Source organism: Tachyglossus aculeatus, chromosome 2 (assembly GCF_015852505.1).
Source record: "Tachyglossus aculeatus isolate mTacAcu1 chromosome 2, mTacAcu1.pri, whole genome shotgun sequence".
Lineage (NCBI taxonomy): Eukaryota > Metazoa > Chordata > Mammalia > Monotremata > Tachyglossidae > Tachyglossus > Tachyglossus aculeatus.
Window position 1 is genome coordinate 65,678,348 of NC_052067.1, and position 24,432 is coordinate 65,702,779.

Below are 24,432 nucleotides of genomic sequence, written 5' to 3' on the forward strand. Positions count from 1 at the left end.
ATCAATTGTATTTATTGAGCGCTTACTGTGTGCAGAGCACTGTACTAAGCGCTTGGGAAGTACAAGTTGGCAACATATAGAGACAGTCCCTACCCAACAGTGGGCTCACAGTCTAAAAGGGAAGTGGGAAGTTGGAACAAAGGAATCCCAGGGAAGCATCGTCCTTAGTGGCAGCGGAAGAGGCCCTATTTCTGCCTGAATTGGCCTTATGGGCCAGCCTGACCAGACATCACTGGCTTTGAATTGGGAAGAGCAAGAGAAGCAGCGGGCCTTAAATGGAGTGAGTCACTTCTAATCCCGGCTCCTCCACGTGTCTCCTGTGTGACCTTGGGCAAGTCACTTAACTTCTCTGTGCCTTAGTTACCTCATCTGTAAAATGGGGATTAAGACTGTGAGCCCCACGTGGGGCAACCTGATCACCTTGTATCCCTCCAGCGCTTAGAACAGTGCTTTGCGCATAGTAAGTGCTTAACAAGTGCCATTATCATTATTATTATTATTATTATTCGCTCTGCTCCTGTTACCTCATCTGTAAAAGAGGGATGAAGACTGTGATCCCTATGGGGGCAGGGGCTGTGTTCAACATTATTAGCTTGTATGTATCTCAGTGTTTAGTACAGTGCCTGGCATATTGTTTGGACTTGGGAGTCAGAGGTCATGGGTTCTAATCCCGGCTCCTTCACTTGTTAGCTGTGTGACTTTGGACAAGTCACTTAACTTCTCTGTGTCTGTTATCTCATCTGTAAAATGGGTATTAAGACTGTGAGCCCCCTGTGGGACAACCTGATTACCTTGTATCTTCCCCAGCTCTTAGAACAGTGCCTGGCACATAGTGCTTAACAAATGCCATCATTATTAAGCGCTTAGTACAGCATGTCCAAGACTGAACTCCTTGTCTTCCCTCCCAAACCTTGCCCTCTCCCTGACTTTTCCATCTCTGTTGACGGCACTACCATCCTTCCCATCTCACAAGCCCGCAACCTTGGTGTCATCCTTGACTCCGCTCTCTCATTCACCCCTCACATCCAAGCCGTCACCAAAACCTGCCAGTCACAGCTCCGCAACATTGCCAAGATCCGCCCTTTCCTCTCCATCCAAACCGCTACCCTGCTCGTTCAAGCTCTCATCCTATCCCGTCTGGACTACTGCATCAAACTTCTCTCTGATCTCTTATCCTCGAGTCTCTCCCCACTTCAATCCATACTTCACGCTGCTGCCCGGATCGTCTTTGTGCAGAAACGCTCTGGGCATGTTACTCCCCTCCTCAAAAATCTCCAGTGGCTACCAATCAATCTGCGCATCAGGCAGAAACTCCTCACCCTGGGCTTCAAGGCTGTCCATCACCTCGCCCCCTCCTACCTCACCTCCCTTCTCTCCTTCTCCAGCCCAGCCCGCACCCTCCGCTCCTCTGCCGCTAATCTCCTCACCGTACCTCATTCTCACCTGTCCCGCCATCGACCCCTGGCCCACGTCATCCCCCGGACCTGGAATGCCCTCCCTCTGCCCATCCGCCAAGCTAGCTCTCTTCCTCCCTTCAAGGCCCTACTGAGAGCTCACCTCCTCCAGGAGGCCTTCCCAGACTGAGCCCCCTCCTTCCTCTCCCCCCTCCTCTCCCTCCCCCCCATCTTACCGCCTTCCCTTCCCCACAGCACCTGTATATATGTTTGTACATATTTATTACTCTATTTATTTATTTATTTATTTTACTTGTACATATCTATTCTATTTATTTTATTTTGTTAGTATGTTTGGTTTTGTTCTCTGTTTCCCCCTTTTAGACTGTGAGCCCACTGTTGGTTAGGGACTGTCTCTATATGTTACCAACTTGTACTTCCCAAGCGCTTAGTACAGTGCTTTGCACACAGTAAGTGCTCAATAAATACGATTGATTGATTAAGTGCTCAATAAATACGATTGAATATTGTTAGTGCTTAACAGGAAAACTGCATGGCCTAATGCAAAGAGCCCAGGCCTTTGAGCTTCTGGCTTCACTGCTTGTCTGCTGTGTGACCCTGGGCAAGACTTAACCTCTCTGTGTCTCAGTTTCCTCATGTATGAAATGGGGATAATAATATGTGGTATTTGGTAAGTACTTACTATGTGCCAGGGACTGTACTAAGTGCTGGAGGGGATACAAACAAATCAGCTTGGACACAGTCCCTATCCCAGGTGGGGCTCACAGTCTCAATCCCCATTTTACAAATGATGGAACTGGGGCCCAGAGAAGTGATTTGCCCAAGGTCACACAGCAGACAAATAGCGGAGCTGAGATTAGAACCCATGACCTTCTGACTCTCAAATTTGTGCTCTATCCACTACTGCATGCTGCTTCAAACCCTACTCCCTACTACCTAGACCGTAAGCCCAGTGCAGGATGGGGACTGTGTTCAACTTTGTATCTACCCAGTGTTTAGAAAAGTGCTTAGCACATAGTAAGCACTTAACAAATACAATATAATTACTATTACCTCATGCTTCCTGTATTTCACCTTGCCAGGGCAGTTCTCTTAGTAATCCTCACGACATTCCTCTAATTCTTTTTAGAAATTCTATCCCTGTAGTCTAAAGGTTTCACTCCCCCACTGTCACACACTTCTCCCTCTCAGTCTTCCCGTTAGTCCACAAGGGGGCATAATCTGACCCAAGGAGACTCTCTTTGGGAAGCACACTGATGTTGTACAAATATATTTAACCTCCATATATAATTATCCCTCATATTTGATGATGACGGTACTGACAGTGAAATCCTATTCATCCTATTCCTGCATACCGATATAACTGCCATCTTCCTCGCACTCTCTGTGAATCATTTTGGTCCCTATCTTCATTCTATCATATCATAAATCCCTGGAGAACGGAGACTGTGCTTGCTTCCAGAAGTTGTACACCCCTAATCAATCAGTGTGGTATTTATAGAAGCACTTACAATGTGCAGAGCACTGTACTAAGCTCTTGAGAGAGTATAGACAAACAGAATTAGCAGACATGTTCCCTGCCCATAATGAGCCAAGTATTTATTAGCTAGCTCTTTTCCTCCCTTCAAGGCCCTATTGAGAGCTCACCTCCTCCAGGAGGCCTTCCCAGACTGAGCCCCCTCCTTCCTCTCCCCCTCACCCCTGCTCTCCATCCCCCCATCTTACCTCCTTCCCTTCCCCATAGCACCTGTATATATATGTATATATGTTTGTACATATTTATTACTCTATTTATTTTACTTGTACATATCTATTCTATTTATTTTATTTTGTTAATATGTTTGGTTTTGTTCTCTGTCTCCCCCTTCTAGACTGTGAGCCCACTGTTGGGTAGGGACTGCCTCTATATGTTGCCAACTTGTACTTCCCAAGCGCTTAGTACAGTGCTCTGCACACAGTAAGTGCTCAATAAATACGATTGATTGATTGATTGATAGTACAGTGCCTTGCACTCCACAGGCAATGGATGAATACCACTGATGATGTTGAAAGACCACTGTGTGGTGAACTGGTGTAAAAACTTTGTCACCTTGCAACACCTGTCATTACTTTAGAAGCTGCCTGTTGGGAGTCCTGATTTTACTAATGTCTCTGCCTACAGCGAGCCACCCTTCTTCTGATTTTCAGGTACCAGGCTGCTCATTTTGGGCAGAAAATGTGTCTACCAACTCCCTTATATTGGACCCTCCCAAGCGCTTAGTATGGCACTCAACAAATACGATTGATTGATGGATTGATTAATCCTGACTCCACTACTTGTTATAATAATGATGATGGTATTTAAGTGCTTGTCTGTGACCTTAGGCAGTCACTTCATTTCTCTGCACCTCAGTTTCCTCACCTCGCAATGGGGATTCAATACTGTTCTTCCTCCTACTTAAACTGTAAACTCAGGTGGAGCTAATAATCTTGCATCTACCCCAGTGCTTAATTTAGAGCTTGGTACATGATTAGTATTATTGTTATGAGAGCAGGGAGGGACTTGTCGAAGCTGCAAAGGTGGAAACTACTTCAACTTCAGATCCTTTTGAAGTGGTTTCCACTAGGCTGTTGTGGAAACTTTTGTAGTAAGAGTTTTCCTTGGTTTTCTATCACATTCAGAATACTGAACCCTTACTTTTCCACTCTTTTCCCATTACCTCCGACCCGTTTTTTGTAAAGGTATTTGTTTAACACTTAGTATGTGTAACAGGCACTGTACTAATTGCTGGGGTAGATACAAGCTTATCAAGTTAGACACAGTCCCTGTCCTACATTGGGCTCACAGTCTTAATCCCCACTTAACAGATGAGGTCACAGAGAAGAGAAATGACTTAGGGTCACACAACAGAGAAATGGCGAAGCCTGGATTAGAACCCAGGTCCTTCTGATTTGCAGGCCCATGCGGCTTCTTGCCCTCACCCTTCTAAATTTCTCTCTTCCTTCACATCTGACAGACCACTGCCATTCTGAATTCTCCTCTTCCCTGATTCATTTTTCTTCTCCCCAACTCTCACCTCAGCCCTTCATACCCTCACTACCACACATCCTGCTTTTGTCCACATTGATTTACATGCTCTGCTATTTAAGCACCTATCCAACCTTCCGGTCTCTTTTCTTTCCTAGGTGCAAATTATTTTGTGCATCCTATGTTACAGGGCATGCTCATTGTACCTATCATCTGTAATTTGTTTACTTGTATTGATGTCTGTAAGCTCATTGTGGGCGGGGAATGTGTCTGTTTACTGTTGTAATGTACTTTCTCAAGGGCTTAATACGGTACTCTGCACAGAGTAAGTGCTCAGTAAATACAATTGAATGAAGGAATGAATGCAAAGATAGTATCGTTTGTCTCTGTTGTCCTCTCCTAAGGGTTTAGTACAGTCCTCTACACCTAGTCAATGTTTAATACATATTATGGATTGACTTTTAATCTCATTTGATCTTAGTACTTGTTCTGGAATTTCTCTGTTTTGAACATACGTGGCATATGTATAAATTGCATTTACACAGAGACATTTAAGAACAAACTGAGCAAAGCAGGGAATAGTATTAACCTAAGCATTTAGTTATAACTTATTTTCCATTTCCAATTTCCATATCCCTTAGGATTCTGTTCACATTAATTTTGTTAGATTGCTTTTTGATCTCTGTTACTTACAATATGCTGCATTTCAAAATTGTATTTTTGTATTTATTACTTCCTGTATTGGTCTTTGGGGAATTATGACCTCATTAGGAAATGCCCTCTAGTCAATGCCACTTTTTCTCTTTGCTCAGGCAAACATGAAACAACTGGCGCAAAACTGTTGAAATCTTATCAGAAACTAAGGTAAGTCTTTTGAAAGGCCAAGCTGCCCAAAACACTGCAAAGTGGGGAACCTGGAAAAACAGCAGATTACCAGTGTTGGCTCATTAGATTTCCGAATGCAAAACATTTAGAATGGAACTGCTTTCGGATAAGTCTTGAAAAAATATTTACACACCGTAAGCGATATTCCTCTAATATATTCTTAAGCGAGCTCAAGTATACTGTCTGCTACTTTCTGGCCAAAGATTTGACCTTGCTACTGTAGTTTCCCAGAACTCTAGGAAGCAGGCAGTAGTGTGACTATAATTGACCTCTCTTTTGTCAGTAATCGATTAATCCTAATTATTACAATAAAGACCTCAAGCAATGAAGAAAATATGTAGCCAAGGGTTATATTTTCATTTTAGCTACTGGAAATTTCACTTTCATCATTCGGGGAGTAGGATCAAATGAGAGATTTCGTTAATCCAGGGGTGAATTTTTAGCCTGGACACACAAACCTAGCTCAAGGCAAAGGTGTGTCTCTTCCTTTAGAGAAGAGAAAAGTAGTGAGGAAAATTGAGAACTCTCATATTAAAGTTGTATGTAATTAAACTCCCTTCCCCCATCCACCCCAACCTTGTAGCCTTTCTTATATTTGTTTCTCTTCCTACCTCTAGCAAAATTTCAGTGGTTCCTCCCACGCCACCTCCTTTCAGTGAAACTCAGTATGGTGCCTGCAACCAAGGGGTAATGTATCCTTTTGTCCTGTGTGCGTCTATGATTGATTTAGTCTTCTAGACTGTGAGCCCACTGTTGGGTAGGGACCGTCTCTATATGTTGCCAACTTGTACTTCCCAAGCGCTTAGTACAGTGCTCTGCACACAGTAAGCGCTCAATAAATACAATTGAATGAATGAATGAATATAGGGGTTTCTGAGCCAGGGTCGGCTCTGGTCGTTGCTCCCCATGAAAGGGATGTTAGCACATGTCAATACCTAGAATGTAGGGGGTTACACTGTAAAGATAGAAAGGATTTCTGGAAGACAACTTAGCCCCTGGGTTAGTTCAATTTTTAATTTTTCAGGAGTTATTATTGTTATTATATATTACATAATAATAACTCCTGAAAAATAATACATTATAGTATATAATATTATACAAATTATATATTACATAATAATAATAATGGTACTTGTTAAGCACTTGCTATGTCCGAACACTGTTCTACGTGCTGAGATAGAGACAAGTTAATCAGGTTAGTCACAGTCCCTGTTTCACATGGGGCTCACACTCTTATCCCCATTTTACAAATGAGGTAACTGAGGCACAGAGAATTTAAGTGACTTTCCCAAGGTCCCACAGCAGACATGTGGCAGAGCCAGGATTAGAACCCAGGCCCTTCTGACTCCCAGGCCTGTGCTGTATCCACTTAGCCAGGCCGCTTCTCTTCAGTTGACATAGGGATAGGTGGTAAGCAAGTAAATTAGTGACCGTCCTATAAAGTGCACAAGACCAAACTCTTAAAACACATGCTGGGTTTGAAAGGAGACATTTAAGAAGACACTTTTCCCAAATCTTTCCTTTCAAAGCTTTTCAATAGCACCCTCAAGATTAGGGCATCTTCAGTCTGTTAATACTCCAACCCCGTTTTCCAAAGAGGTCATCAGGTTGTCCCACACGGGGCTCCTAGTCTTAATCCCCGTTTTACAGATGAGGTAACTGAGGCACAGAGAAGTTAAGTGACTTGCCCAAAGTCACACAGCTGACAAGTGGCGGAGCTGGGATTAGCACCCACGACCTCTGACTCCCATGCCCAGGCTCTTTCCATTAAGCCACGCTGCTTACACGCTGGGGTAGCTACACGATAATAAGGTCTCACCTGGGGCTCACATTCTTAGTAGGAGGGAGAACAAGTATTGAATCCCCATTTTACAGATGAGGGAACTGAGGCCTGGAGAAGTGAAGTGACTCACCCAGGGTCACAAAGCAGACATGTGACAGAGCTGGGCTAAGAAACCAAGTCCTCTGACTCCCAGGCCCGTGTTCTTTCTATTAGGCCACCAGCTGTTTTGTGGTCCCCATAGTGTGTAATTGCATAGTACTTCTAATCTGCCCCCTCAAAGGTCACCAGTGACCTCCTGCTTGCCAAATCCAATGGCTCCTACTCTATCCTAATCCTCCTCGATCTCTCAGCTGCCTTCGACACTGTGGACCACCCCCTTCTTCTCAACACACTATCCAACCTTGGCTTCACAGACTCTGTCCTCTCCTGGTTCTCCTCTTATCTCTCCGGCCGTTCATTCTCAGTCTCTTTTGCAGGCGCCTCCTCCCCCTCCCATCCCCTTACTGTGGGGGTTCCTCAAGGGTCAGTTCTTGGTCCCCTGCTGTTCTCCATCTATACTCACTCCCTTGGTGAACTCATTCGCTCCCACGGCTTCAACTATCATCTCTACACTGATGACACCCAAATCTACATCTCTGCCCCTGCTCTCTCTCCCTCCCTTCAGACTCGTGTCTCCTGCCTTCAAGACATCTCCGTCTGGATGTCTGCCCGCCATCTAAAACTCAATATGTTCAAGACTGAACTCCTTATCTTCCCTCCCAAACCCTGCCCTCTCCCTGACTTTCCCATCACTGTTGACGGCGGCACTACCACCCTTCTCGTCTCACAAGCCCGCAACCTTGGTGTCATCCTCGACTCTGCTGTCTTGTTCACCCCTCACATCCAATCCGTCACCAAAACCTGCCGGTCGCACCTCCGCAACATTGCCAAGATCCGCCCTTTCGTCTCCATCCAAACCGCTACCCTGCTGGTTCAATCTCTCATCCTATCCCGACTGGATTACTGCATCAGCCTCCTCTCTGATCTCCCATCCTCCTGTCTCTCCCCACTTCAATCTATACTTCACACTGCTGCCTGGATCACCTTTGTGCAGAAACGCTCTGGGCATGTTACTCCCCTCCTCAAAAATCTCTAGTGGCTACCAATCAACCTACATATCAGGCAAAAACTCCTCACTCTTGGCTTCAAGGCTCTCCAACACCTCGCCCCCTCCTACCTCACCTCCCTTCTTTCCTTCTACAGCCCAGTCTGCACACTCCGCTCCTCTGCCGCTAACCTCCTCACCGTTCCTCATTCTTGCCTGTCCCGCAGTCGACCCCCGGCCCACGTCCTCCCCCGGGCCTGGAATGCCCTCCCTCTGCACATCTGCCAAGCTAGCTCTCTTCCTCCTTTCAAAGCCCTACTGAGAGCTCACCTCCTCCAGGAGGCCTTCCCAGACTGAGCCCCGTCCTTCCTCTCCCCCTCTTTATCCCCCCCACCCTACCTCCTTCCCCTCCCCACAGCACCTGTACATATGTTTGTACAGATTTATTACTCTATTTATTTTACTTGTACATATTTACATATTCTATTTATTTTATTTTGTTAATATGTTTTGTTTTGTTATCTGTCTCCCCCTTCTAGACTATGAGCCCGCTGTTGGGTAGGGACCGTTGCCAACTTGTTGCCAACTAGTACTTCCCAAGTGCTTAGTACAGTGCTCTGCACACAGTAAGTGCTCAATAAATACGATTGAATGAATGAGTGAATGAATGAATTGTGGTTTGAGTGAATTACAGGGGGGAGTGGAGGAAGGGTTGGGAGGCCCCCATCAAGACAGAGCATTTCGAGGTTTGGTGTTATGGCTCCCCTTGGGAGTCAGTCTCTCACTCAGGCAAGGTTCCAAGAAGGAAATGTCCCTAAAATGCCCATGTGCAGAAAACTCTCTCGTATCTCAGGATCAAATGGCATGAATTTGCCATGTGTATATTGGTATTCCCTTTCCTGCTGCCTAGGGCTCCTGGCCTAAGGCTTTGGGCAGGGCAAGGGGGTGCCACGGCCCATTTTGGACCTAAAGAGATCCTCTAAATCCCAACCCAGAGTCAGAAACAAGACCTGGGTTTCTGGGATGGGATTTTGGGGATGTCTCTGGGGAAGAAATGGGCCCCGGTACCCCTGAAGTGCATTATCTGAAATGTTTGATCTCATTCATTTCTGCTATGAGGGAGTTTGCTGTATTTACAAGTCACCCTCTCACTGGGTGTTTTTTTAGGTATTGCATGTCCAGGCACTTAAAAATACTTTGCTTCAGAAAATAATCTTCCAATTCTACCCAACCAAGTTGAATGCCCCCGTACATGTTTTTGTGGCTGTTTAAAGATGTTTGTGTCACTCATAGAACTGCATATATTAACACCTTATCTATCATTTTTTTCCCTCCTCTATTCTCTCTCCCTCCCTCTCTCTCTTCTCTCCCATCACAATCTCTCATATCTCTCTCTCTTAACAGGAACTTGGCCAAACCAGAGGATTTAATAAGTCCATCGAAAATTTATTTCTTTCTCTTACCACACACATGAAAAGTAAGTACATTTCATTGACTTGTCATATTACACCAGGCCTATCTAAGGTCACCATTCCGGGCACCAGTTAGTAACAGCTGTCAGAACCACCCTTGCAAAATCCTTGAAGGTGGATCTGAGCACACCTTAGTACTTGCCCTGGCATCTGGAACTGATGAGGGTATCCATGAGGGCTCCATGGCCATCTCCTCCTCTAGACTGTAAGGTCCTTGTGGGCAGGGAATTGGTCTACCAACTCTTGTTGTATTGTACTCCCCTAAGAGCTTAATACAGTTCTCTGCACACAGTAAACACTTAAAAAATACCACTGATTGATTGATGTGGACAAATGAATCTGCCAGCCACTGTGACCGAGTCCTCTACTGCTCATCTTTGTAATTTACTTATTTATGTTAACGTCTGTCTTCCCCTCTAACTGTAAGCTCATTGTGGGCAGGGACTGTGTCTGTTTATTGTACTCTCCCAAGTGCTTAGAAAGTGCTCTGCCCAAAGTAAGCACTCAATAAATACGATTAAATGAATTTGTGCACAAAGAAGAACGCTGCCCCAAGCCATTCAGTTTGGTTAGGTCCCCAAAATGTGTGTCACGACTAGTGTTAAGCTTCCTTTGGACTATTCTAAAATCAAAGAAGCATTCCAAACTGAGTTGATACTTGAATGTAAAATATGAGCCTGTCAGACCTAACTCGGGATGGTTTGAGCCTCTCTTTAGTTTGTTTCTCATTTCTACTCCCCTCTCCCTCAAACTTTATGCTTCCTGAAATTGGCACCAATGGTGTGATTTGAAAAGGCAAAGATCCCAGAAATAGAAATGCCTGGAAAATTGTCCCCGAGAGCTTAGGCAGTGTTTTGGCTTGTTTGCTTTATAGCGCCAAGTCCCTGGGGATTAAACTGTGCATTTAGTCTAGTCTGACACTGGGGCCAGGATAGTAGAGCACTCCTCGCAAATAATAACATTTGGAGGCAGACGCCATTTCAGACTCTTCCTCATTTGTGAAATTGATCTCCTTTCGTTTTCCTCTGTCTGGGGCACCACATGGAACCTATCACCCTAGTTTCTACCTTGACTGGTCATTTCATTGCATTATTTTAATTCATTATCTTTCTTCCTCCTAATCTAATCTGTCACTGAAATCAGAACACCATTACTCAGATGGGCAGTGACAGATACCGGACCCTGAAACAGTGTGTTCTGGATGTTCCTCCAGGTGGAGGATTGACCTTTTGGGACTGCCCTCCTGCTGGTAGGATTTGTTAAAAAAAAAAAAAAAAATTAAAAAAATAACCGTTTTTCCCTTCCCTCTGTATATGGTTAACATTCATCCTGCGTTGGGGTGTGTTTGTGAGTTTGGGAGAGATACGGGTCATAAACTTGGGTTCCTGGAACTTCCCAGCATCCTGGAAGGGTGCCCATAAACTTTGGTGCCAGGCCGTGATGCCTAATATCTTCTTGGTCGTCATCTCCTCAGTATTATTCATTCAAGATTTATTCATTCAGTAAATACGATTGAATGAATGAATCTCCTCCCCCATGCAACTCCTTGCCACCCAAGTCAGCCAGTCTTAGTTATTGTTTTTTTATCATGTTTATTGAGCACTTACTGTGTGCAGAGCACTGTACTGTACTAAGCCCTTGGGAGAATATAGTACAACAAAAAATGGGCACATTCCTTGCCCACACCGAGCGTACAGTTAGAGGACGAGCTTACAGTTCAGAGGATGAGCTTAGTTATTCATTCCCCTCACCTCTCCTTCAACCCAGTTTTTCTAACCCCTCCTAGCTACACACATAGACACACACACTCTCTCTCTCTCTCTCACACACACACACACACACAAACACACACACACACTCAATCTGTCTCTCAGAGAGAGTCAGGGAATCTATCTTTCTCCTCTTGTTTTCTTTCATACGTAAGCATCCCATGCTTCCATGTAGCCTCCTGTCCTGCTGCATATATGTGCTCCCCTGTGCCGGTACACAGACATGGCAGTTGCCTCAGGTGTACACCAGAGAGCCATGAACTGCTGCTTTTCATGCTTCTAGCCTCCCAAGCTTGGGGACCTGGGCAAAATTTAGGGGTAAGTCCCTGGGGTAGCGACTACTGGGAAGTCCAATGACTGGTGCTGGCCCCTAACCCTGCCCAACCCAAGGTGCCTTGCAGCAACAGAGGCTATCAGTTCATCGATCAATTGTATTTATTGACTGTAAGCTTGTCGTGGGCAGGGTACATGTCTACCAAGTCTGTTATATTGTACTCTCACAAGCACATAGTACAGAGTGCAATGTGGCCTAGTGGAAAAAGCATGGGCTTGGGAGCCAGAGGTCATGGGTTCTAATCCCTGCTCTTCCACTCATCAGCTGGGTGACCTTGAGCAAGTCATTTCACTTCTCTGTGCCTGTTACCTCATCTGGAAAAGGGGGATGAAGACTGTGGGACAATCTGATTACTTTGTATCTTCCCCAGTGCTTAGAACCATGCTTGGCATATTGTAAGCACTTAACAAATACCAACATTATTACTACGGTCCTCTGTGTACAGTAAGCACTGAAAGACAATGGATTGAGCTCTTACTGCCTCTAGATTGTAAGCTGCTTGTTGTTGTAAGCAGTTGTTGGTTTTTTTATGATATTTGTTAAGCACTAAACTATGTGCCAGGTACTGTACGAAGTGCTGAGGTTGATACAAGCTAATCAGAGTGGACACAGTCCATGTCCCACATGGGGCTCACAGCTTTAATCCCCATTTTACAAATAAGATAACTGAGGCTCAAAGAAGCCAGTGACTTGCCCAAGGTCACATAGCAGACAAGTCGTGGAGCCAGGATTAGAACCTAGGTCCTCTGACTCCCAGACTCATGCTCTTTCCACTAGACCACACTACACTTGTAATTTTTTCTGACTCTTCATCAATCGTATTTATTGAGCGCTTACTGTGTGCAGAGCACACAGTTCCATCTAACTTCCCACACAGTTCCATCTAACTTCCCCCAGCCCGAGATATCTTGCTGATGGGTTGTAGCTGAATGGCCCAACCTTTGATTTTTCCCCTTCCCCTCTTCTTCTTAGCCCTTCTTGGGCAGCTGGAAAGTCTTGAGAAAGCTACCTCCACTCTTGGCCATACTATGTCCAGTTGTCTTCCTGGTTATTTTTAGAAGTCTCCCAATCTCAGAATGACATGACAACCAGCAGAGGTCTACTAACCACCAATTACAAGAGGAGTTTGGACCGGCAGAACGAGAGGAGAAGTCAATCTGACACGGCCATCAACTTGACCAAGCAGGTAGGCAAGAAACCGGACCTGGGGTTTTGTGAGCTGGGTTGTCTTAGCAATGGAAGGGGATCACTGGAGGAATTTCCTTTGCTTTACGCCTCAGCTTGTTTCTTTTGTGGTTGAGTGTTTCTGAGCCTTTCCAACAAAGCAAAGAGAAGAAGAAAGGATTTGGGGCAGATTTCTAAGAGGGACAGGGTGGGAGGAATGAAACTGATCTCTCTGGTGACCAGCAGGGAATGCATGGTCAATGGCCATTGCGCAAATGTTCCATCTGGCTGTGATTCAGGCTTTGAGGAGAAGGATGTGAATGGTCTGTTCAGTTTGCCAACAATGCAGCCAAAGAGCTGCTGCCCCTTGGGAGGGGCTTGCCTGCCTGCTTCTGCTGTGGCACACATTTGCGGAGAGAAAGCTGGCCTAGAATCCGAAAGAAGCAGTTGGGGTTTGAGGCAGCTGGTATCCACATCAGCAAGATCCCGGCTAATGCAGCCTTGGAGAGCCATCCAGCTTTCCCTGTTCAACCAGGCTGTAAAGTCTGTAAATTAGATGAATAAAATGGACCAGAGAGAAGCCACGTAGCCTAGAGGAAAAGTGCCTGGACTTGAGGGTCAGAAGGATCTGGGTTCTTATGTCGGCTCCCTCACTTGTAATAATAATGATAATAATGGTATTTATTAAGTGCTTACTATGTGCAAAGCACTGTTCTAAGCTCTGGGGAGGTTACAAGGTGATCAGGTTGTCCCATTGGTGGGGGGGGGGGGGTGTCACAGTCTTTATCCCCAATTTCCAGATAAGGGAACTGAGGCCCAGAGAAGTCAAGTGACTTGCCCAAAGTCACCCAGCTGACAATTGGGAGAGCTGAGATTTGAACCCCTGACCTCTGACTCCAAAGCCCGGACTCTTTCCACTGAGCCACGCTGCTTCTCTTGTCTGCTTGTCTGCTGTGTGATCTTGGGCAAGTCGCTTCACTTCTCTGGGCCTCAATCAATCAATCGTATTTACTGAGCGCTTACTGTGTGCAGAGCACTGTACTAAGCGCTTGGGAAGTACAAGTCAGCAACACATAGAGACAGTCCCTACCCAACAGCGGGCCTCAGTTACTTCAGCCGTGAAATGGGGATTGAGACTTTGTGCGCCCCTTGTGGGACATAGATGGTGTCTAACCTGATTACTTTGTACCTACTCCAGGATTTAGGACAGTGCCTGGCACTTAGTAAGCACTTAACAAATACTGTTTAGAGAAAAACAAAAGTAGCCCTAACCATCTAATTGATCACTTGCATTTTTCATTCTACACTGTTGCCAGTGCTACAGACGAATGCTTCATCGACCCTCTGCCCAGGAGACTCAAAAAGAAATAAGCAGTTTCCTAAGGCATGATTGGCCTAAGTCAAAGCTGAAAGAATTTCTTGGGTTTTATGAAGGTTGAGTAAAAGACACCAAGGAGTGAAACTACAGAATGAATAGTACATAGAGCACGGGCCCGGGAGTCAGAAAGACCTGGGTTCTAATCCCAGCTCCTCCACTTGTCTGCTGTGTGACCTGGGGCAAGTCACTTCACTTCTCTGTGCCTCAGTTACCTAATCTGTATAATGGGAATTGGACTGTGAGCCCCATATGGGACAGGGATTGTGTCCAACCTGATTAGCTTGCAGTGCCTGGCACGTAGTAAGCACTTAACAAAAACTATTAAAAAATTCCATTAAGAAGGATGAACTTCCATCCCTGTAGGGCACTATAGAAGGAAAAAGCAGAAGCAAAGACTAGGAGATTGATGTGGCTAGCATTCAATCAATCAGTCGTATTTATTGAGCACCACCAATGTACAGATCACAGTACTAAATGATTAGGTGTAAAGGACATTAGTCTGCATGGGAAAGTAGACCAAGAATAAGAAGCAGGATCTCTGCACCCAAAGGAGTTTTCAATCTAATGAGGAGACAGACAGACCCAAATTATTTACAAATAGTTGGAGAAAGAATGATGCTATAACTGCTGATAGGAATGTGGTACAATAAGCAGATAATTTTTGAGCTGGTGTTGGACATGTGAGGAGAGTCTGTTTAGAAAACAGTCTGGGCAGTAGAGTGTAGGCTGAAGAGGGCCAAGCTTGGGTGGGGGAGATGGGAGAGGGCACTTATACAGTGATCAGAATTGGGACGTGAGATTCTAGACCAGGGTGGGGTCCATTTGGTTAGGGAGCAAGGGGCAGATCTGGGAAATGCTGAGGAAAAACAAGTTGGATTTTAGAAGAGGAGTGGGTTGGTGAGGGAAGTTGAATTCAGTTTGATAGAGTGTAAGGTACGGGCAGAATGTCCACGTGTGTCTGCTATATTGTTGAGCTGTACTCTCCCAAGTGCTTAGTACAGTGCTCTACATACAGTAAGCACTGAATACATGTACAGCGTTTTGGAGGCCAGAGAAAAGAGCAGATTGTGCAGCAAGTGAGAAGTCAGGGTTAGCATCTATGTAGGTGTGATGGCTTAAGTTCCAAGACCGTAAGAGATCCCCAGTGGAGTGAGTTTATAGTGAGAAGAGGAGAGGTCCCATCCTTGGCAAATGCAAATATTAATGTATATATACTATCTGGCTTTATTTTTTCCTTGATTTTTGTAGCTGTAGTTTTGTCCTCCGTCCAGCTCCCAGTATTCGTAGTCTTTCTCTGTGTGTCTTTCCCATTCAATCGTGAGCTCCTTGGAGCAGTGACTGCGTCTTTTGTACTTCCCAAGTGCTTAGTACAGTGCTCTGTGCACAGTAAGTGCTCAATAAATATGATTGAATGAATGAATGAGAAGCAGCGTGGCTTAATGGATAGAGTGTGGGCCTGGGGGTCAGCAGGACCTGGATTCTAATCCTGCCTCTGCCATTTGCCTGCTGTGTGACCTTGGACAAGTCACTTTTCTGTGTCTCAGTTACCTCATCTTAAAAATGGGGATTAAGAGTGAGAGCTCCATGTGGGACAGGAACTATGTCCAACCTGATTGACTTGTGTCTACCCGATCACTTAGAGCAGCGCTTGGTACATAGTAAGTGCTTAACAAGTACCATAATTATTAATTATTATTATCCTCCCAAGCACTTAATGTCATGTTCTTCCCACAGGAGTAGGCATGCAGCATTCTTGATGATAAGGCAGTTTTTTGTTTTCTGGGTTTTTTTGTGGTATTTGTTAAACATTAACTATGTGCCAAAAAATGTTCTAAGCACCTGGGTGGGTACAAGTTAATTAGGTTGTGCAGAATCCCTGTCCCTCAGGGAGTTCCCAGTCTAATTAGGAGGGAGAACAGGTATCCCCGTTTTGCAGTTGAGGCAACTGAAGCACAGAGAAGTGAAGTGACTTGCCCAAGGTCACACAACAGACAAGTGGCAGAGCTGGGATTAAAACCCAGTTCCTTCTGATTCCCAGGCCCTGTTCTCTCCATTAGGCCTCACTACTTCTCATGAGTTTGCTCAGGATAGTGCGGGGGTTATAGAGGGCGGATCCTGGTAGGGCTGAGGGAGTGGGGGAGTGAGAATAGGGTGTGGAGATGAGGAATGCATGAGATAAGACTCAGGTGTTGGTTTACGGAGGCAGCAAGAAGGAAAAATAAGAGGAAATGGTGAGTAGAGAGTGGGCTCAACCACTGGTCCCATGGACGTGATGGTCACCCCAGTGACTGGGAAAGAAAGTGGTGATGGGGTGGTGGGGATACCCCTTACGCAAATGAGGGGGGAGAAAGGACAGCCAGTGAAGCAGACAGTGGAGGACTGATTGATCACTGCCACAGTAAAGTCAGATGTAAACTGCCCCAATTCATCCCAAGGGGCCGAAGCCTACTTGAGAATCAATCATGTTTATTGAGAGTTTACTGCGTGCACAGCACTGTACTGTGTGTTTTGGAGAGTACAATACAACAGAATTGGAAGCCTCACCTATTTTTCCATGGCATTTGTTAAGCGCATACTATGTTCCAGGTGCTGTACTAGCACTTGGGTAGATACAAGATCTTTTGGTTGGGCACAGTCACTGTCCCACATGGGACTCACAGCCTTAATCTCCATTTTACCGATGATGGAACTGAGGCCCAGAGAAGTGAAGTGACTTGCCCAAGGTCACACAGCAGATAAGTGGTGGAGCCAGGATGAACACTTGCATCCTTCTGACTCCCAGTCCCGTGCTCTATCCACTAGGCCATGCTGCTTCACAAAATTCTAGAGCTTCTTGAAGTTGTAATTCTGCTGCTTGTTCTAGAAATTGGGAAGGCTGCTGCGAAGAGCAGAGGAAGAAGCCCATCAGATGCCTCCCAGGCTGCCATAGCACTCTCTTTTTCTCTCTCTTTCTCTCTCTCTCTTTCTCTCTCTCTCTCTCTCTCTCTCTCTCTCTCTCTCTCTAACACTGGTTTGGGGCCTTTTTAAGATTTTATTTTATTCGTTAAAAGCTTAGTCTGTGCCAGGCATTGTGCTAAGCTCTGGGACAGATACAACCTAATCAGGGTTGACACAGTCCTTGTCCCACACGGGGCTCATCGTATCAATCCCCATTTCACAACTGAGGTAACTGAGGCACAGAGAAGTGAAGTGATTTGCCCAAGGTCACGCAGCAGACAAGTTTTCGTTTGGCCCATTCTTAGAATCTACAAATTTGGCCGTTGGCATTTCCAGAACCTGGCTTTTTAAGTTCACCATTGGATAGAAAGTGTTGTAAGGTTAGGAGATCCTAGTGCCGTAATGCAGGTATGAATTGGCTCTGTTACGCCAGAAGGCCTTCAAATAGATGGCGTTGGCGGCTGAATTGGAAACACTGTATCAGTTCAATAGTGTTGAAGTGGGGACTAATTGTAAGTATTTAAAGTTCACTGTTACTCTGCTTTAACTAGATACAGTGACCTTTAACCTGTAAGGAATTAGTTCCCTGTAAAATGTTAATGAACTGATAATATTTCTGATATAAGAAATACAATGCAGAAATACAATGGTTGCCACCTCCCACCCCTTCCAAACACTTTCATTTATTTCCCAGTCATCTTTTCCTTTACTCCTGACACTGTGGTTCATGGGTCATTTTTTTTGTTTTGTTAATGTACAGATTTGTCAAGACTGCAACCATTGGGAGCAATGCCCCAACTTGTTCCCTTTGTTCACTCCGCTTCCCCCTGCCCCCACCAGCCCCATGGCACTTATGTATAGATCTGTAATTTATTTATTTATATTAATTTTTGTCCTCCCGCCTCTAGACTGTAACCTCATTGTGGGCAGGGAATGTCTGTTCATTGTTCTCGTATAGTCTCCCAAACATTTAGTACAGTGCTCTGCACACAAGCGCTTAGTAAGCAGTAAGCACGATTGATTGAATCAATCAATCAATCAATCGTATTTATTGAGCACTTAGAATAAATGAATGGTTGAAATATTCTCCTTCAGGGTAGCCCAGAGGATTAACCAAACAGAGATTTCAAGCCAAAGGGACCCAGCCTAACCACTCTTAAAAACAAGGATTAGGAATTGTACAGAAGGAGACCACCATGGGCAGCAGTGGAGATTCTGCTAACTCCTATTTTTTTTAAGCTCTTACTCTATGCCAGGCACTGTACTAACCTCTGGGGTAAATGAAAGCTAATCAGGTTGGATACAGGCTCACAATCTTAACCCCCATTTTACGGATGAGGTAACTGAGGCACAGAGAAGTTAAGTGACTTGCCCAAGGTCACAGAGCAGGCTAGTCATGGAGCAGGCATTAGAACCCAGGCCTATGCTTTATCTATTAGGCCAAGCAGCATCTCTAACTCCTCCCCTAAATCACTTAGCCATGTGTTTTTGCTCTAATTTGGTCTTTCCAAGCACCCCTTTCTCCTCCCTGCCCTCTTATTTTCTTCTCATTGTGTCATTTTTTTTTGAATGCCATTTGCTAAGTGCTTACTATATGCCAGGCACTGCACTAAGCACTGGGGTAGATACAAGAAAATCAGGTTGTCCCACGTGGGGCTCACAGTCTTAATCCCCATTTTACAGATTAGGGAATTGTGGCACAGAGAAGTTCAGTGATTTGCCCCTGGACACACAGCAGAAGAATGGAGAAACTGGGATTAGAACCTAGGTCCTTCTGACTCCTAGGCCTATGTGCTATCCACTAGGCCCTGCTGCTTCCAGTCTCTCCCACTTGTGGCAGGCAACAGTTTACCAAAAGCTGGTAAATATGAAAGGATCTATAAAATGAACTATATATAAAAGGAGATATAAATGCTGAGTAGTTATTATTGATTATCAAAGGCAAAAGAGGATGGTTTTAAATAGGGCACTGATAGCACTGCCATTTCAGTGTTGTTCTTCAGCTACTTAGGTATATTTCACTTATACAGCTACTGTTCCTGGAGTTTCTCAAAGCATTCATCAAACATTAGTTACACATTAATGGGCTCTTGTGAGGTAGGCAGAATTTTATAGGTGGGTAGGTGTAGAAAAGTTAAGTAATTTTAATAAAGAGAGGCAGTGTGAGTCAGTACAGAGTTCCTGAGACCTTAAGTCACCCCTGTAATTACCAGAATCCCCATTGGTACCCCTAACTCTGAAGAGTTGTTGAAAGGAAAGACTCTGGGACATTTTGGTGTAGATTTTTTCAGTCTCTCTTTACTTTTCATTATTGTGTTCTCCCAAGTGCTTAGTACAGTTGCACGCACAGTAAGTGGTCAAAAAATACCATTGATTGATTATGAGATTTTGATGAACAAACAGGAGAATTACATAAGGTTTAGACTTCATGCCCCCCCTGCCACCCGCCTTTTTAGAATGGAGACTATCTTTCATTCAATTTATAATAATTATGGTTCTTGTTAAGCACTTATATGCCAACCACCGTTCTAAGCACTGGGGTAGATATAAGGTAACCAGATTGGACATTGTCCCTGTCCCTCATGGGGGTCACTCACAGTCCAAGTAGGAGGGAGTATGAGTAGGATTTAATCGCCATTTTAGAGATGAGGTAACTGAAACACAGAGAAGTTAAGTTATTGCCCAAGGTCACCCAGAAGACATGTGGAGGAGTTGGGATTAGAATCTGAGTCCTCCAACTCCGAGGCCCATACTCTTTCCAGTAGGCCAATCTGCTTGTCATGAATCCATTTACTAAGAGTAGATATTTAAGGTACTTAACACCCCATACTGTTCCCAGAATGTCTGTCAGGAAGGCTGTGCATTTTCTGAAGCAAAGCTGCCCCTGTCTCTCCTTGGTGGGTGATTCCATCACCTGATGCTTATGAATAGTTGTCTGTTCCAAAGCAGGGAACCAAATCGAATTAAATCATTATTCATTGATCATTCTCAGGGTGCATGGACTCAAACCAGTCTCCTTTCCCTATTTGGAAAGGAAAAAAATAATTAAAAAAGAAACAAGACCAGGGCCAAATTTGGGGAAAGTGTGGTATTCCCTCTAGACTGTAAGCTCATTGTGGGCAAGGAACATGTCTACTAACTCTGTTATAATGTCTTCTCCAAAGTGCTTACTTGTGTGCTCTGCACACAAGTAAGCACTCAATAATTACAACTGATTGATCATTCATTCGTTCAATCATATTTATTGAGCGCTTACTGTGTGCAGAGCACTGTACTAAGTGCTTGGGTACAAGTCGGCAACATATAGAGACGGTCCCTACCCAACAGTGGGCTCACTGTCTAGAAGGGGGAGACAGACAACAAAACAAACATGTAGACAGTTGTCAAAACCATCAGAATAAATAGAATTATAGCTATATGCACATCATTAATAAAATAGAGTAGTTAATGTGTACAAGTAAAATAGAGTAATAAGTATGTACAAATACATACAAGTGCTGTGGCGAGGAGAAGGAGGTAGGGCAGAGCGGGGGGCAAGGGGGAGGAGAACAAAAAAGGGGCTCAGTCTAGGAAGGCCTTCTGGAGGATGGCATCAGGGAGGGCAGCTTAAGTTATTCTTTCTTTGCCTATCTTTTCCTCTCCCTCTTCCCTCATCCTCCTCCCCCTCCTCCTCCTCTCCCCTCACAATATTTTACTCAGGAAAATGCATAGGTTTTGTGAGTGCTGGGGTTTGGGATTTTTGGAGCAGCTCTGCCAGTGGTTTCTCTAAGTTGATGAAAAACCTTTAGAGCCTCAGATAAGAGAGCATCAGGAGTTAGCAACTCTTCTGCTTATTTTTGCCAGAGCTGGGTAAAAGGCTGGATGAATGAGGCTGCATCCATTACAAGTAGAAAGGGCAATCAATTTTAATTCATATGTTAATGCAGTATCTTTCTCTTCATGAGCAATATTGATGCTGCCCTTTGAGGCAGCATTGCGTTTCTTAGAAGCCAAATGCCCTGGTGTATAGTCTGCAGTTTGGGTTTTGTTTGAAGAAATCCCCACTGGCACACCTGCACTGAAGTCTGAATGTTCCTAGTACTTATGTCTGTTAAAAAGTATAAAGATATGATAGCTAATGTTCATTCATGGACCTGAAAATGACACAATGGATTACATGAATTATTGGTGTCTTACTGTTTGCTTTCCTGAAGTCACCGGACAATTGACAGAAACCAACCAGGTAAGCAAATTATTGTAGTATTCTATTTTACAGATAGAGGCTTCACCAAAACTTCTCCAACTTATAAATCAAGAGGATCCTAAAACCTCTACCAGCATCACTTCGAAGAGGAAAGAAGATGGGTCATCGAGCCCTACTCACAGCACCGTCTTTTCGGGAGGCAAGAAACATGTAAGTTTGGAACTGGTTTTGTTGATGGCTGATAAACATATATAGAGGTGATAGCCCACCAGTGAGTTGGAAGTATTAGGGTTGTGCTATGGATTTTTGAAAAACCAGCTGGGTGGATTATAGACTGAATTAAAAAGGGATAAAGGCTTTACTTATGTATTGGAGCCCAGGAAAATTCAACCTTGACTAAACTGTTAGGGAATTTGAATCCCAGGCCAAGCACTTATATAGATATCCATTATTCATTTCAATTTCTGTCTCCCTATCTAAGATGTTAGTTCCTTGTGGGCAGGGAAAAGGTCTACTAGCTTTGTTATATTGAACTCTCACTCTCCCGAGTGCTTAATACTACTGCTTGTCTCTACTGTCTCACAATCTGAGACTTTGTGATTTATAGGTGTGTCATTGATTATTATGGATGGGATTAATTGCCACCTGCATCTGTAAATTGCAGGACTGCTTGTTTTTGTTGGAGAAAAATGGACTCCGGTAAAGCAACTATCTCATCCTTGAAACCCGCTTGCCCATGTCCCTTCCTGTTGAAAGGTCACTTACGGCTTCCGAAAATTAGGGAATCAGGGTTGGAGAAAGAAGAGGGAGCAAGTCAGGGTGACGCGGAAGGGAGTAGGAGAAGGGGAAAGGGGGAGCATAGTCAAGGAAGGCCTCCTGGAGGAGATACGCCTTCAATTAGGCTTTGAAGGGGGAGGTGAGTCTGTCAGATTTGAGGAGGGAGGACATTCTGGGCCAGAGCTAGGACATGGGAGAGGAATGGGCAGCGAGATAGATGAGAGAGAGGCACAGTGAGGTGATTAGCATAAGAGGAGTGAAGTGTGAAGGCTGGGTTATAGTAGAGTAGGGAGGTTACGTTTTGGGGGTGCAAGGTGATTGAGTGCTTTAAAGCCAATGTGCGGAGTTTTTGTTTGTGAAGGTGGATGAGCAACCACTGGAGTTTTTTGAGAATACGTCTACTCCTTGTTCAGTGCTTAGTACAGTGCTTGGTGCCCAGTGAGTTGGTACCTCTAAACTGTAAGCTCACTGTGGGCAGGGAACGTGTCTGCTAACTTTGCTTTGTACTCTCCTGAGTGCTTAGTACAATGATCTTCACTAGTAAGTACTCAATAAATACCATTGATTGATTGCTTGATTGAGTCCCTAACAAAGACTACAGTTATTATTAGGAAGAGTTGAAGGAGGGCAGGAGGTGCCCCTAAAAACTTGGGTGTGAAGCAGTATGGCTCAGTGGAAAGAGCATGGGCTTTGAAGTCAGAGGTCATGGGTTCTAATCCTGGCTCCACCACCTGTCAGCTGTGTGACTTTGGGCAAGTCACCTACCTTCTCTGTGCCTCAGTTACCTCATCTGTAAAATGGGGATTAAAACTGTGAGCCCCCGTGGGACAACCTGATCACCCTGTAACCTCCCCAGTGCTTAGAACAGTGCTTTGCACATAGTAAGCGCTTAACAAATACCATTATTATTATTATCATCATTATTCTTTTGTATAGAGAAGCCAGGAGTTCAATAGCGATATCCCCAGACTGGTTAGGTTGGAGTTTACATTCTAGCCCTGGTTCTGTTTCTGACTGGGAAATACCACCACAGGCCCAGAAATATCAGTCCTGCCACACCACTTTCCTGAGCTAACCTGGACCAATGTCAGCCGCTATCTTCCTCCTTGACTACACCCCCTCTAGACTGTAAGCTCATTGTGGACAGAGAACGTGTCTATCAACCCTTTCCCAAATGCTCAGTGCAGGGCTCTGCACACTAAGCACTCGATAAATGCCATTGATTGATTTGCTCACCTCAGCTCCACTCCCAGAGCGCTCAGGGGACTGAAGAGATGGGTGTGATGGTTCAGCTTTAGTAGAAGGGGGCGAAGGGCCTCAGCTGAGAGGGAGGCCGTGGGTGGTGAGGGAGAGCAAAGCCTGCCCAAACCCCTAGGTCTGGCACTGAGAGAATTTCACCCATCTGCCCTGATCCCCCAGAGCTGTAAGGAAGAGCATGGACATTGAACTTTATGAGGGTGGTGGGTGATGTGGTAATGATACTCGGGCCAAAGGTTAGATCCCTGGAAGTGAATGTACAGTTATCTTATCCGTCTAATACCCATGTGAGGTTAGGGAGAAGCAAGAGCTACTGTCCCCATTTTACAGATAAGGAAAGGAAGGCACAGGGAAGATAAGTGACTTGTCCTAGGTCACACAGCAGGTTGTGGCAGAGCTGGACCCCAGTCTCCTGACTCCCAGCCCGTCCTGTGTCCATTGCACCATTTTACAAGGCCAAAGGCATCTGGGCCTGGAATGCTACTTTCTGGGTCACTTGGCCAAGTTGTTTAACCCTTTCTGTCTCCGTTTATTTATCTGAAAAATGGAGATAAGGCTTGTGTCCAAGCAGTAGAAATACTCATATAAGGGTGCATGTGTTTTACCGATATCCCATTTAATCCAAACTTATTGGAGCCAAGGCTAGCTCGGGTAATCCAAAATGCAGATATGAAACCCAATTAGCCCCTGCTCATTTTGCTCGATTATCTGAATTAATCTCAGTTTGGGTAACTGGTCAGTTCGATGCGATGACTTCAGGTGAGAGTGTCTGTGTGTGTGTATGTGTTTACATGAGTGTGTGCATGTGGGATGCATTTGCAGTTCAAAGTTTTCTTGTCCAGTAACAGATTGCAGAGGCTGTATATATTCAGGTTGATGATGCTGGGAGCCGATTGAACCCCATTGCTCAATATTAAGTACATTGTCATGAGGAGAAGCAGTGTTGTCTAGTGGGAAGAGCAGGGGACTGGAAGTCAAAGCCCTTGG

The 24,432-nt window shown here is 44.8% G+C and overlaps 1 protein-coding gene across 3 annotated transcripts in view; it reads left to right on the plus strand.

Moving 5' to 3' along the window:
* Nucleotides 1-24,432, plus strand: part of SYTL3 (synaptotagmin like 3) — a 102,346-nt gene that overhangs the window by 55,964 nt on the left and 21,950 nt on the right. For 2 of the 3 annotated variants that reach the window (XM_038760622.1, XM_038760638.1), the window contains 5 exons: nt 5,235-5,286; nt 5,925-5,994; nt 9,579-9,651; nt 12,808-12,935; nt 21,469-21,621. In XM_038760622.1, coding sequence (XP_038616550.1) covers nt 5,235-5,286; nt 5,925-5,994; nt 9,579-9,651; nt 12,808-12,935; nt 21,469-21,621 — 476 coding nt within the window. The remainder of the gene's footprint in view (nt 1-5,234; nt 5,287-5,924; nt 5,995-9,578; nt 9,652-12,807; nt 12,936-21,468; nt 21,622-24,432) is intronic. The other variant, XM_038760631.1, reaches the window with a different exon arrangement.